The 16535-nt window shown below is 35.1% G+C and overlaps 1 protein-coding gene across 2 annotated transcripts in view; it reads right to left on the bottom strand.

Annotated features, from left to right (window-relative positions):
* The window catches only part of MED20 (Mediator complex subunit 20), a 635350-nt gene that overhangs the window by 146582 nt on the left and 472233 nt on the right, over positions 1 to 16535 (bottom strand). For both annotated transcript variants that reach the window (XM_069826019.1, XM_069826020.1), the window contains exon 3: positions 7370 to 7629. In XM_069826019.1, coding sequence (XP_069682120.1) covers positions 7370 to 7629 — 260 coding nt within the window. The remainder of the gene's footprint in view (positions 1 to 7369; positions 7630 to 16535) is intronic.

The raw sequence follows: 16535 nt of genomic DNA, 5'->3' as shown, positions 1-16535 counted from the left end.
TAATCCTTTCATACTCTCAGAACGGTCTGTGCATCGAACAAGTGAAATAAACAATGTCTCTCATTCCACCATTGAAACAAAATAGCCATGTAACCTTTTCATACTCTCAGAACAGTCTGTGCATCGAACAAGTGAAATACACAATGTCTTTCATTCCACCATTGATACAAAATAGCCATGTAACCTTTCCATACTCTCAGAACAGTCTGTGCATCGAACAAGTGAAATAAACAATGTCTCTCATTCCACCATTGAAACAAAATAGCCATGTAACCTTTTCACACTCTCAGAACAGTCTGTGCATCGAACAAGTGAAATAAACAATGTCTCTCATTCCACCATTGAAACAAAATAGCCATGTAATCTTTTCATACTCTCAGAACAGTCTGTGCATCGAACAAGTGAAATACACAACGTCTCTCATTCCACCATTGAAACAAAAGAGCCATGTAACCTTTTCATACTCTCAGAACAGTCTGTGCATCGAACAAGTGAAATACACAATGTCTCTCATTCCACCATTGAAACAAAATAGCCATGTAACCTTTCCATACTCTCAGAACAGTCTGTGCATCGAACAAGTGAAATAAACAATGTCTCTCATTCCACCATTGAAACAAAATAGCCATGTAACCTTCTCATACTCTCAGAACAGTCTGTGCATCGAACAAGTGAAATAAACAATGTCTCTCATTCCACCACTGAAACAAAATAGCCATGTAACTTTTTCATACTCTCAGAACAGTCTGTGCATCGAACAAGTGAAATGAACAATGTCTCTCATTCCACCATTGAAACAAAATAGCCATGTAACCTTTTCATACTCTCAGAACAGTCTGTGCATCGAACAAGTGAAATACACAATGTCTCTTATTCCACCATTGAAACAAAATAGCCATGTAATCCTTTCATACTCTCAGAACGGTCTGTGCATCGAACAAGTGAAATAAACAAAGTCTATTATTACATTACGAGACCTGAACCGTATTTTAAATCGTATGTGCCAGCTTTGACCAACTTAGGTGAGCATACCCTTGCTTGACTTAGCTTACAAGCAAACATTCCCATGGGGGGGCAGATAAAAACGTTAAATTTTTTCTTCCATCATGTTAATAATGTCAAAACAAGTGCTTATACAATTATTGGCCACTCGACCGCAATTACGAGAGAGTCCAGAAAGTAATTTTCCCTGGGGCCATTTACAGAAGGAAAACACAATTTCATGGAAAAATTTATTGGAACAGATAGAGCAATTGTTGCGCTATTTTTAAATATATTTCCCACCAAAATTGAGACTTTTTCATACCGTGGGATAAACAGAGATGTGCGCAACACGACACGAGGATACAAAAATTGATCGAACTTGCGTGCAGTAATCACCAGACTATAGAATACGAAAAGGCGAAAGTAAAATGATATATTTTTCCAAGTTTAAACGTACTGAACTGAATAACTTAGAAGATCTATGACTGGCACATACAGTAGATTAAAACCTTCCGTCCCAATTTCCAAGTGCTGAAACGCGATCTCTCTGGTCCTGATAGGCAACCCAGATACGAGAGTGCAGTGACCTTGCCGGCATTTAATTTCTTTCCTACCGCAATTCCAAATGCGGCACGTTGATTAAAATGCGGTTTTCCGGCGCGAAGCTCAAAACATCCTGCATTATGCCATGGGAAAGCAGTCGTTAAGAGGATTTTATCCACAAGCGCCACTTTCCGTCAAGATATTCCGGTATTCGACAACATGGCGCCGGGTGGAGACACGCCCCTGCGGACCAACGACCCCTTCGGCCATTGTCTTGTAAATTAGGTTCGTTCAATTGACTTGGATTCGAGCCGCTCATTTGCCTAATTGGTGTTATCTGTTAAATAGACCACTAAATGCTCCAGTCATTACACGAGCAACCACACTCTGGTTTCGTGGGTCTGCCATTCGCTTAGGCAGATTAATTGCAACTTTATATATTTACGCAAGAATATTTCTTTCATTCAAGTTGCCGTGATCATCAAAATCATAGTTGTCACCGTAAACATTGCCCTCGTTATCACCACTATCATATTATCATAACCACAGCCATCACACAATCATCGCCGCCATAATCGCCACTACCGCCATCTTTATAATCATAATCATTATTTTCATCATTAGTACTATCACATCGACAAACTCATTACTTTTATTTTCAACACCATTACCATCATCACTACTATCACAGTTATGATCGACGTCATCATAATAATTATCACTGACGTCATTATCACTAGATCCCGAATTTTACGTTATTACATATTCTATTCCTAGCTTTAACTTGCATATTTTTACATAATTATTTTCATGTACCGATATATTATATATTTGATGCATATTTAATATATTACATATTTTGAATTGAAGTATAACTCCAATTCTGTATAAAATCCTTCAAGAAAGAACTGCAGTGTGAACTGTTAACTCGCAACTTGCTCTCCGTACCATGCGAAGCTAGTATGATTAATGTATACCTAACTTGTATTCAAAGTAACCAAACGCAGGACTCTATAATACAGATATATTATATCAACAGTAATCTCACTAGAGCAATGGTTGCCAAACACCACGAAAATGTGACGTAATAGAAATGCAACCCGCACACCACTATCGCAGGGGGAGGAGTGGAGTGGGTATCTCTTCAGGTAATGCAGTGAATAACAGTGCAGAGACGGACTGTGTGACCAAAAAACAAAAGCAATATAATATTCTTCTACTTATTAACTATACACACTTTTTTCCATGTTAATTTTTTATCCTCCTCATTCAATATTTTTGTATTATTAATGAAATAATTTTTTTTTCTCATTTACCATAAAAAGAACATGTACTTTACATCAGCAGATATTTGAAATTAGAAAAACGTATCAGGCTGGTCACTAAGTTGTATATTACACTACATACTTAAAAAACGTAAAGTATTTTACTCCGATTAAGACATAGAAGCCGATACTTTTTATTGTTTATTTATTAATGAAATATTCAAATTACACTACATACGTCGAAAAAAACGTGGAAGTATTTTACACCGATTAAGACATAGAAGCCGATACTTTTTATTGTTCGTTTATGAATGAAATATTCAACTTACAAGTAAGGGCGTGGTAGTCTTCATAACAAGAAGAATAATCACAACGTACATTGTTCTTTTACACTTAATTTAAAATTTTACAACAAATTAAGATTTCATATTTTTGCCATCTACACAAAATAAATACTTTTCCTCCCATGCTCCTTAAAATTGAGTTTTTACTTATTATTTGTTTTGGAAAAGACATCGAAACATATTATCCTACACACTTGTAACATTACATGTGTACGTCCGCTGCTGATAATGTCTTTACTTATATCGAAGTGAGGCTGTAAACAGAGGGTGGGGGTATGATGTCATGGTTACGCTTGAGTGAAGGCAGGGGCATGTGTCGCGACACAGCTTTTGGCGATCACTGCACTAGAGGTTTTGATGTATCTAGAGAAAATCAAAACTCGAGTGGGATTTAATATTACACGATTAGAAGAAATAAAGTACTCTAATGCAATAAAATATTAATTGACTTAACAAACTATATTTTACTAATGTTAGATCCACCAAAACTTTTGAACGAACTCGCCATTTTCAGTTGACTATTTGTGCTGTAAACAAATGACGATTGCAAGACATGTTTTATAGTACCGTAAAAAATTTTAAGTTTGAAATGTTGGCAAACAAAGAAACAAATGGTAGGAAGGTGATGGAAACAGAAGAAAGTATATAAAGATTAGAAGAAACAAAGTACTCTAATACAATAAAATACACATTAATTAACTTACTAAAATTATATTTCACTAATGCTACCTTCAGCAAAACGCTTGAACGGAGCCGCCATTTTCAGTCGCCTATCTATGAGGGAAACAAATGACGATCGCAAAGCATCTTTTATAATACCGTAAAGAATTTGCTGTTTGAAATGTTGTCAAAGAAACAAATGCCAGGGAAGTGATAAAAATAAACAAATGCTAGGGAAGTGATAAAATCGTAGGATAAACAGCCGTGATTGGTTGAAACACGTCCTTTCGTACCGTTTTATTGATCAAAAGTAAAAAGTGTAGACTAAGAGTCACAGAAAATTAATTAATTAATTAATAATAATAATAATAATAATAATAATAATAATAATAATAAATAGGGTACTTTCAGTACCTAGAGAATTACAGTTTGTGCCTTTCGTTGTATTATTTTTCAAGATTCTCTGATTTATTCCACATTTGATTTGAAATTTGTGAAGTTTATCGTATTATGCTTAAAGATGTTACAATCTACATAGGCTACTTGAGTTTAAACATTCGCTGCAACTGTCCCTGATCCAGCTGATTATTAAGTTAAAAGCAAGTATTTTAGTTTTAGGTGTTTCTCAATATTTAATTAAACATTTACTCGCTGTGACACAAGTGATAACTGATAACCTTTAAAGCTACAGTTCGCTGTCTACACCACGGAATTAGATTTCCGGTAGGAAGCAAAAGATTTATCTCTTTAGCACAGCAAATCGTTTCATGTTGTTAACTACTGGTTTGCTTCAAGTTGAGTGTACGATGAAATTACTCGCATTTCTAATGATATGTATTGACCTCTGTAACACGTTAACTATTTTACCATCGTATGTCATAAAGGCAAGGAGACTTCGTGCGCTGTGTGAAACGTGTTTTTGTAAGTTGGATATACGGGATAACAATCAACTTCTATATGAAGTGAGGTATGCGGAGAATCTTGTTTCAGCGAAATGATCAAAACAAGAGTATCTCTCAGTCGCTTGTAATCGAACTCTCCCCCCTCTCCGCCCTCCTGCTGTCGGTAGGCCTCACTGTCCGAGCGAGATTAATTTTAACTGGAGCTGTAGGCTCCAGAGACTCGGCGCTTCTTCTCAGAGCTGCAGATTCGTTTCCTTTTTGTGCGAAATTAAATCCCATGCGATCCTCATAATTAATCATTTTCTAATAGTGTTAAACTTTTTTTGCTTATGTAGGAGTTTCATTGACTTCAGTATTATAGCTATATATATTACACTTAACGAAATATAATTTACGAAGATGGAAGGAAATGATTGTGGGATTACTCGTATACTCCATGACCAATAACTGTTGATGTTATAGCGTGTATAGCTTAACTGATTAATAATTGTTTATGATTATAAATAGAATTAATCTACTTGATATGAATTATACAATTTTGTACAGCTTAACGAAAGAGGTATGCTTGCAAATTGAATTAATCTGTGTACTTTGTACTAGGCATATATATGTTTGTATAGTTTGGCTGATGAATTGTATATGCTTTAAATTGAATAGTAATCTGTATATCTACTGATGAATTGTTTATGCTTGCAATTTGAAGTAATTTGGTTTTTCCATCATAACTATGCTTCGCCATCACCGGATTCGACCCAAGTTCCGCAGTCACCTTATGCCAGTGCTCTGCCAACTGAGCTACCAAGGCGACTTGGCTTGTGTCTTACCAGACCTGTTCCGTCTCCACACAACTGCCCCCTCCATTATTTCCTCCGAATTTCAAATGACTGGATTACAATATTCCAATGAATGAATACGGAAAACTCTATCCGACATCTTTAGAATAAATTCTTTCTGTATGTTTAAATAATTTCGTTGATACTGTAGACATCGAATTCATATCGTGTATCAGAGTGCTGCATTGGAGTTAAATCGCTCGCTTGAACTCGGTCGAGTGTCGCACCCTCGAGTGAGATACGATCGGTTGTGATACGCTCGTAATAAATAGAAGGACAGTACAAGGTCATCTCACCGACATGTCTTAACTTGTATGGAAGGCGACAGATAAGATACACTTATGTTTTGCTCACACGGTAAAAATAAGGCTTTATTTTCTGCGTTTATGACAAACGTTTAATGGAACAGTCAATGGAACGTACCAAAACAGGAATATGAAGTTATAAATAAAATAGTATGAAAAACTTCGATATACAGTTATTAAGCTTATTGCTAATTAATAATTATTCAATATTTGATTTACCCCATATATAATATGATGGGTCCATACATAGTGTTCCGCCTATATAATGCGACAATGTAGAAACGTTTTACAAAATATTATTGATATAGCAGTAGATTAATAACAATATTGGTACAGAGATAACGTCAAAGAAAATATAATAAAACGAATAATCATGCTGCACAACTGTTACAGACCCAAAGATTGATACACTAATTATTAGAGATTATTATTATTATTATTATTATTATTATTATTATTATTATTATTATTATTACTATTAATATTATTAGCCTATTACTAGAAAACTTGATACAGTTCTTGGATTATCGTGATTATGTTCTCCGTTTATAATAATTACATTTACATCCAATAATATCTATCAGATGTGGCAAAAACAAAATCACTCCTGTGTGGGGAAAAAAAAACATTTACCTACTGTACAACATTTAACTTATATTACATTTTAAAGCAAATTTTGTAGTTGTACTATGGAGAGGTTAGTTAAACACTGCAAAGTTTTGAAATGATAAACATATATGATGTTACTACACAGTTCATCACTGTAACAAGAACGAATGTCTAACGCTCGGGTTATATCGTTCGAGGATTTATCGCTCGTGACAATTTTACCCATCATGCATGTGCGCTAGCTATCGGATCATGCTACGAACTACTTGGCGCTCGAGCGAAAACGTCCGATGCAGACCTCGTCGTGTATCTTCCAGTCCAGAACCCTAAAACCCGGAATCCATTTCAGAAATATCGTATTGCCTCAAAATCTACTCATGTTACGTTTCACTTCTGTAAATTATATCATGGAAGAAGTGCCATTATTCAGTAGGCCTACATCTTCAGAAGGCTCCTTACCAACTATTTTTTCATAATAACGTATCTGTACCACAAATATACTCACGAATAAATATAGCTATTCTTTTACAAATGTATTTTTGTCATAGGCCTACGTCATATTACATCCTAGATAGAAGGGAATACCTGTTCTATTTTCTGTAATATTTCAACATATATAATAAATCATTTTCGATCAGATTTTCGTTTTATCTCACCATATTTCCCGATCAAATGCTCGCATAATCGATTACTCCAAAAGAAAGACTGGTTTAGAACAATAAAATTTTCCACGTTTGTAAGTTAGGTTCAACACAAAAAGCCCTTAAAATACCGGTACGTAACAAATACTCACGCAGCTCAATTTGCTTGTACGAAGAAGATACAACGCCCACGCACAGAAACTGAAATGTGAGAGCTTCGCTTCAAGAGGGTGTAAAGCAGCCTGGAAAAACAAAGTTTGTGATGGAAGCTGACGCCACCTACCTCCACGAGCACACCCTTGAAGTTCTGGCTCATGGTGACACTACCCAGCTTAACACAGAAGTCGCCTATCTCGAAGCGGGGACCTCTAGCCTCAATCCTGGTCTGCTTCTTTGAAGTGTAGATGCTCGTCATCTTGAGCATCAACATGTCGAAGAGGCCATCGGCTACGAGTGGGATGGTCTTGGTGCCGGATTCCAGGATAGAGAACACAGAGGCAGGCTGCTCGGAGTTGTGGAGCACATGCACCGTACGCTGAGCTCCTGCAATAAATACCACAATAACTATCTTTGAAATGCGGAAATTGGATTGAAATCTGTATTAGATTTTCTCTATCAGACATAGTTTTCTAGGGCCGTATTCACAGACATTCTTATCGCGGGCTTCCGGTGGATGATCAGCGAACTAACGTTTTTTGTATTCATAAACCAGTGTTAGCGATATGATATGAATCCTGCATAAGTAACTAGTCGATAGCCGGGGCTAGTCTAGGACGCTCGTAGCGCGGGATAACGAAATGTCTATGAATAGCACCCCCAGTTATTGGGACTTTAAGTTTTTTCTAATATTTTTCACATTGTATAAAGAGTGTCCCATTTATCTTGTGCAGCTATTATAACTTTTTTGTTTGGATAGGTATTGGAATTTTGTTTTTGAGCGTTATGTTAGAATGAGGGGCTAACATGAGTGTGGAGATTTGGTGCATGTAACTACATTATGGTACAAGATACACGTGACGTCATCAATTTTTCAAATAGCACTACATACTTTAATCATGTTACACACATTAAAAGGAGTTCAAAAATGTATCACAATGTCACCTTCCCAATCAATAACAACTACAAAATGCAAAATGAATGCCATCAGAATGTATCGTTTGTTGTGGTGCCCCATTTATCTTGTGCATTAACTTACACATACCGAAAGACGACAGACGTCCGTACTCGTCTTAATGTATGTAATCAATGTAACATGATTAAAGTATGTAGTGCTATTTTAAAAATTGATGATATCACGTGTATCTTGTACCATAATGTAGTTACATGCACCAAATCTCTACACTCATGTTAGTTCCTAGTTCTAACATAACACTCAAAATAAAAAATTCCAATACCTATCCAAACAAGAAAATTATAATATGTGTACAAGATAAATGGGACACCTGTATTGATACTGACAAAAATTGTAACCGATACTATTCCAGTCATGCTTACAATTATATAAAACAATATTTAATACACTGTTCAACAGAAAAAGTAATATATATATATATATACATATAATTTACTGCATATAAAGTTTAATGAAAATTGAGAAATTTGAACAAAAATAGTTCTTTCCCATAATAGTCAAAGTAGCCTAACTTTCCAAGTTAAGCTCGAGGCTATCACAAAAACGCCCTTAATACCATGATTATCACAGTCAACATTATATTGATGACAGTATGTATTTTTTCTGCAGTATTCACTCTTTCATAATCAATATAACAAATACGGTGGCTCAGTGTTAGCGTTTTAGGTTTATAAGCCAGAAGGACCGGGTTCAAATCCCGGTCTATCCACCCTCAATTTATAGTTTCTCTTGGGCAAGCCGTGATCCAGGCACCACAGGAGTGTTTTTCAGGTACTCGCTTTCCCTGAGACATTCCAACAGTTCTCCATTATCATCATTCAATACGAGTATAATTACAGTCTAGTATATACAATCACGAAGCTCAATACGTAGTAAATATACATCCATAGATAGTTGTTAACCATTAGGATCGCTAATATCGCCTCATTACAGACAATGCAAAATATTATCGGCACAGTCAACTGTTCCTAGCACCCTCACAACTCAAGCTTCGTGACTGTATATACTAGACTGTGGTATAATGTAGAACCATCGCTTTTGATGCTTTCTAGATAGTCTCTGACGAATTAAGCGGTTTACAATCGACGACCACTTCCCTGTTTCATTTCTCCACAATCACGATTATCGGCACTTTTATAGTCACTAAACGGAACACACTAAAAGCAGTATGAATCAAATCAAGTGCTGATGTAACCTATATACATTTTATAATACTTATTTCTGTGAAATAAAATGAAGAATTACTCTAAATTGCATACGTCAGATAAAGAAACAGATCGCTAAAGTATTAAAAATAATTTACAATGCATTCGTATAGAGAAAAGCCATGGAAGTCGAAGATGCATTACCTTCAACATGATAATTACAATGATAACGAATTAGTAGAATGTGGCAGGGAAAACTAGAGTAATCCAAGAAAACCTGCTCTAAAGACAAGCTCTGTCTATCATAAAATCCAATTCAACTCTTCGGCACCCCCATGAGCTTACAATTTTCACACAAAATTTGCTTTCTCATGGCTCTACAAGGTGCCCTTCACATTACATGTAACTCCATAACATTTGGACTTCATCCTCCTGTAACAACAGTGTATAAACAAACTGTCTGGATTATAGAATGACTGACAATCTCTCCTTCATATCGCGGGGGAGCAGCATGTTGTTGCCAGCTCATTGCGCTGTTATTCTGTTTTCTTTGGCAGACCTCACATCTATATAGGAGGTTTTTATATCAACAAACATTTAATGATAGTTAACGTTAAAGGGTAAAATCAGCTCTGTCAAGAAATAATCTATACAAGAGTAATTTCAAGAACGTGACTGGGCATATTCGGTTCAGCAGGATTGCACGCAACATATGGTGGAAATAGCACCGTGGCTTTTTAATGATATTATCAGATTCTTTCAGTCATCTCTAGTTCACTGATCTCCCATATTGATTAACCCTCTAAACGTGCTTTATAAATTATTAACTTCATTATCTACACAAATATAAAATAATTTAAAAGTGATTTCATAAACATGACACGGTGTTACGTGGTCTATTCATTGAAAAAAAGTATGATAATTAGGGTACGGATTGTTAAGTCGTTAAAATGTAATTTTAGGTGCCTAAAATAGGCTCAAAAGTGCAGGAAATAGTCTCTACAGAAATGAAAATAGGCTCTAACAAAAAATAAAGTTTTCTTTAAAAACATGTTCCAAATCATCAGGAATTCAATTCTAGAATTTAATAATTTTAAAAGCTTATACACCGTTACCACCACTACTACTAAAAGTACGAAAAAAACAAATATCTAACCAGTTAGCCTTATACATAAACTAACAATTAAAATGTGAAAAATAAGTTTTAGACATAAATTCAGTACACAAACAAGTCAAATATAATCAATTTTTACCAAGCCTTGTCCGTTAATGTCCATAATTAGCTTCACAATAAATTACTAATACTTTTTTCTAAATTTTAAACTAAAAAGTAATGCCGTCTGTTACTCAACACAAATTTGTATCTGAAAATGAACGTTCCACATCCACTGAAGTAACAGGAGCGTATTTCAATTTTGACACTAGTTGGATAGGAATGTTACATTGTAAATCCATGTTCTTCCCTGCCAGGATATCTGAAGCAGTACGCAGGTCCTTCAGTCCTACATTTCTCTGTAGAACTTGCTCCAGTTTATCTCGTACTTTATTTCCAATAGAACCAGGAACACATTTGGAATTCAAAATACAAATTTTCGAAATAAGAATGAGTGTTTTTACCTATTAGAGATAAAATATACTTAATAAGTAAAAATAGGGTTTGTCGTCAAAATAGGCATTTTTAGGTGCTATTAAAATACCAATTTTAGGCATAGTTTTGTATGAAACGTTTACTTGCAAGTTTTTATGAACTTATCTTTTTTTATCTAAAATTCGAAGTCTAATGATAATACTCGACCAACTATAACCTGCTGCTGCTACGAAACCAACCACAATTTAGGTAAATCCCTTCAAAGATGGTCGCATAATGCAAGACTACAGTTTGAGAAAATAGGTCACAATTTAAGGCAGAAGAGATAGCTATATTTAGTTTCGTTGTGTAAAAAGTAGGTCTTAACAATTGTTACTTGCCTTGACGGTAATCGGACCAAAGACCTCAGTTTTGAACAACAATCAAAACTTACTACCGAACCAATCAGAAGGCTTACACAGTGACGATGACTAAAATTTCGGCTTGGGTAAATATCAGGACCACAGTACCATCAGGTATCGAACCCGCGAACTTCCGGCATGTAACGTTGCGTCTTAACAGCGATGATACAGCGTGAATGAGATGATAATGATGATGATGGTTAATATTATTCCTTTTAATTGGTGTGAGAATGATCGCATCTCCGCCAAGAAAACGTGCAATGAAACTGGCCGCTGCTGGAAGAGTGTGCAGAAAATGAGTCTGAACGTAACGAGCGTGACGTTATCGAAAAAAAAAAATAGCGCTCGTGCCCAGTGATTTACAAACATCTGTTGCGATTTGACTGCACATGATTAGCTTCATATAAACACAATTTATGACGTCGATCTGACGGGAACAGATCACCGAACCATCAGCAATGTGGGAGGAAACACAATGAAGTATCCTCCCATGTTTGTAACCTCCAGGGCGAATTTCAGCATTTCAAAACTTTGATTCTTAGTATTTTCTTTAGGTCTTTTTTTCTGTTTAATAAGTTATGTGTATAGAGTGAAGAGTTGAAGGATTAAAGTGACGTCAATCATACGTCTGAAAAACATTAACTGCCAACTTTCGCTTTTTCTTCTGTTCCGCTTCCATATCAAGCCTATGTTGCTGCTAAATTAATTTCTTGGGTTTTTCAAATAAGTGTGCTTCTGTGACTTTCACCCTAGATCATATATATCAGATTGCTCGGCCTTATAGGCTTTGACGGTAACAACTTTTGTCAGGTTTACTATGCTGTCATCTAGCTGTTACATAAGGAGTAACGTCATAACTCCCATTTGAATTGCATTAGCGACTGTACTGTCATCTCGTGTTCGTTTACGGCGGATGGGTGGCGATCCTGGCAGTTGTTCTCTTCAAAGTGCTACCGATTTTAACATAGGGATGAGCAATCTGGTATATATGTAATCTGGGCTTTCACTTTGAATTTGTTTATCGGACAGGTAGTGTCGCAAGTGTTATCTATGCTTGTCTATGACACATTACTTACGTTATTATAACATATAAACCACCTACATAAATGACTTGCATATTGTTCGATTACCTCTTATTTGCACTGATGTTAGTAAAAAAAATAAAAATGATATATGTCCTATATGTACCGCATAGTATTAAGTACATGATGAGTTACTATGTACACAAATTGGTTCATCAACAACGTAAATAAACTGAGGAAATGACCCCTCAGGTTTCTGTGGCAAGAAGAGATTTTATAAACATGTTTTATAAACATTTTCAGCGATTATAGATAAAGTTTTTTTTATATATTTATGAACCGCACTCCTGTACGCTTCAACTTTAAAGTAGTAAATACGTAATAGCCCAGCCATCACGTTTTTGTGAACTTGTAAAGTTCTATTCATGTCTACATAATTTCTAATGCAGAGAACGCAGATATATTAAAATATCTACTTAAGCTGTGTATGCCCAGATGTTAGTATTTTTTCTCTCCTTTAATCATAATGAATTCATGTACTGATTTTTCAACAAAGTTAATTTCAGTAATAGTTCCCCCCCCCCCCGGAGTTTATATTTTATAATCGCGAGCTTATTGTCACCTTCTTAATAAGCATGCTGTATGGAATATCTGGTGAAGTAATGAATGACCCTTGACCAGCTAGCCTGTAACTCACATAGCTGAGTCGGCACTTATGTCAGTAGATACCTCGTAGCACTTCAAGTGAGACACTCTTCTGAACTGCTGGAATGAAATTAACCCATGACCGATAACAACGCGTCAATTGTTGCAACTTTTGAAATCCCAAATAATACTGAATCTGATATAACTTGGACTAACGATTATATCATATTAGTATCAGAAATACTCACTTTTTTATACCGTATTCTACAATGTTATTTTGTAAATTTTTATGATTTAAACCAGTAGCAGTTCATGATAAAATTATTTATAGGGATTGCAGATAACTTATATAAGTATCTATTTATATTCTAAAACCAGCCTCTAAACCATGCAACACAGATTTAACACTCAGTCCAACGAGATGTGGCAATTATTCCACCAACAGATGGATGATCGGAATCCTCACTCCTTTCTCGTGCGCGCGCATTTAGTCTATTTATTTTACAACTGTATTCATTATGCTTTGCATTGAAAATTCTGGTGGAAACTGGCCTGCAACCTCTGCGCCGGTGACAGTAGTATTTCTGTTAGTGTTGTGAATTTAAGCTCGCCAGTGACTCGACTAATGCATTTACATCATTAATTCAGTGTCCAAATTAACGGAGGAGAAATTGTAAATATAAGTCAATCCACTTTAGAGCTGACTAGCCTATATAAGAAATAACATGGCCCAAGAGAGGTTTCTGGCATAGCAATGCTTACAATGGATAAATACTTTATCATGAACATTTCTAATTTCAACCTGAAAGATATCGGTAAGTTCGCTTTTAGCAAAGAACGTAGAATGTAGGGCTAAGTGTTTTCAAGAAATCTGTTAAATATATGTGCAGTATTATTGGTATGATAGTTTATACGACTTAAATAGCAGCTTATTTTATAAGCCTATATAGTTAGGTTTTATTCATAATTTCATTGTGGCTCAGTCCTAGGTTTAGCCTGTCGTTACGCAAAGTTCGATGTCCAGCATTGAGTGACACTTGTAGTGAGGCGGAGGAATCTTTCCGTCTCCCACGATTTTTGTTAAAAACTTACAATTCCTGTACATTTAAATTATACCACTCTGAAAGGAATGATACCTATATTATGTCACTCTACTTAAGGGGTCAGATACAGCTTACAGCAGTAAAATTTTGGAAATAATCAACATTTTTTTCCTCCATTACTGTATCTTGTACAATATTGTATGTGTATGTGTATGTGTATGTGTAAAACACTGTCCTTCTGCTATATGAAAAAAATATTTTTACGATTAAAAACAAAATTTACATTCTTTTTTTTCAAAATTCAGTTCACTGTGCAGTGATGAAGCGTTTCCCACATAACTAAAAAACTATCCAACATTCTGTGATGAAATTTCTTGTGTGTATTAATGCATGTCATATCTACAATATGATGCAAGATCACTTCTCTATCTTTGATAGATTGTTTGGTAAAAAATAAATTAATTTTACAAAATGGTCAAATATTTTTTTCTTCTAACAGAAAAAAAAAAAAAAAAAAAAAAATATATATATATATATATATATATATATATATATATATATATATAGATTATTAAGGAATGTAGTTGAAAGAGCATGATATTGTAAACAGGTTTATCAGTTATGAGGTAAACGCTTCATCACTGCACAGTAAACTGCACATTTTGAATTTTGAAAAAAAAAATATATATATATATATATATATATATATTTTAAATCGTAAAAATATTTTTTTTTCATATAGCAGGACAGTGTTTTGCACATACTAGTTTTCATTATATATATGATTTATATTAATATAAATCTAAATTATTGATATTATATATATATATATATATATATATATATATATATATATATATATATATATATATTACTTATATAAATGGAGGGGAAAAAAAATGTTGAATATTTCCAAAAATTTTACTGTTGTAAGCTGTACTTAACCCCTTAAATAGGACAACCAGCATTTGCTGTATGTCAAATTTTTATCATTAAATGTTTCTTTTATAATAATTGAAATTATCCTTTTCATGTCCTATTTTATCCTCCGACAAATAATTAATTTACATTGTTAACGAATGTTGCTGTGAATTCATATTTTGAGTTTCTGAACCTGACAATAAATATAAAGATGGTTCAACCTCCGTGAAGTAACCATGTCAGGCTTGTATAAAAAACACTGGATATAATACTAACAACAAACATATAACTCATGCCCTTATTGCAATTTAAACACACGACCTAGGACAACACGCTACGTTAAAGCTGTGCCTTACTTGTTACATAAACTAACACTATCACTGCGGTATGTTATTCTCAAAAGGCAGTGAGTATAAAAATAATTGCTTGTATTTATATTCGAGCATTCTGTCCGTTTATGCAAAGTTGGAAATAGTGTCGACGTGAGGGTGGTCGGGCTCTACGAGGACCTGTTTGTGTGCAGGCAGACGAGACAGCGGTGCCACTGCAATGCGGATGTGCGCGATCTCAGGTCTCCGTACGTAGCGAGTGCAACAAATCCTACCCGTAATTTCGCGAGCTATTTATTATTCCACAATATAAGGCATCGTAAGAAGCTAGTCGGGTGACCATCATTTCAGGGGGGCCCAAAACATTTCCGGTCAAGTACTTCAACGCAGTCTTACAAGTTTTAAAATAAAAAAGTGTCTCGATCTGTATGCAATTGCATTCTATGCATCCATCAACGTCTTTTATTAATCAATGGACGAACCGCGAGGGACGTCCATCATGGTGAACGATCGATTCAGCGCAGTAGAAACAAAAGTGGCGTCCTATTTTTCGAAATGGAGATGATAATGCAAGAGAAACTATGGAGGAGCCTGCTGGTAAAACTGACGAAAGAAAAACGGGAGAACCCCTGAAACACTAATAACCTTAGTTTTGACTACAAATACAATTCCGCCATCGAATATATGTGAACTCGGTCCGTGGTCGTCGTACGTCAACTCTCTGTCAACTGGACTATCTAGAGGTGTCCAACCGCCATGGAATAGTAGTAGTAGTAGTAGTCGTGGAAGAATATATAGCCCTTAGATGACTAGATTAGACGTCGAAACTAGTTTGATATGCATTAAGAATTCATACGTTGTGTATACTCTAATATCCACCAGCTAATAGATACTGTTAATTCAATTCGGTCCCATTCTGTACTTGTAATGCCAAAGTTTTCGACATTTCACAACGATTCTACACACAGTTTTACATTTTTCATATTTATAGTGAGAGGACGTTGCCTACTTATAGTGCTTCAAAAATCCGTTTCGAAATTTTCATGGAAATATATGTTTTCAGCATCCTTCCCAATTATTTTTCTCTCTGTATAGTTATTTCTTCTGAATTATTGGAAGTATTTTGTTTCCTTCAAATTCAGTATCTGCATGAGAATGCAACTGGGAACGATGCACATGAAATTAATAGTTTTTACAACAAATTAAAAGGATACAAAATGATT

The sequence above is a fragment of the Periplaneta americana genome, chromosome 5, assembly GCF_040183065.1.
Source record: "Periplaneta americana isolate PAMFEO1 chromosome 5, P.americana_PAMFEO1_priV1, whole genome shotgun sequence".
Lineage (NCBI taxonomy): Eukaryota > Metazoa > Arthropoda > Insecta > Blattodea > Blattidae > Periplaneta > Periplaneta americana.
Note: the sequence above shows the minus strand (reverse complement) of the source record. Positions and strands in the feature narration are given on the sequence as shown.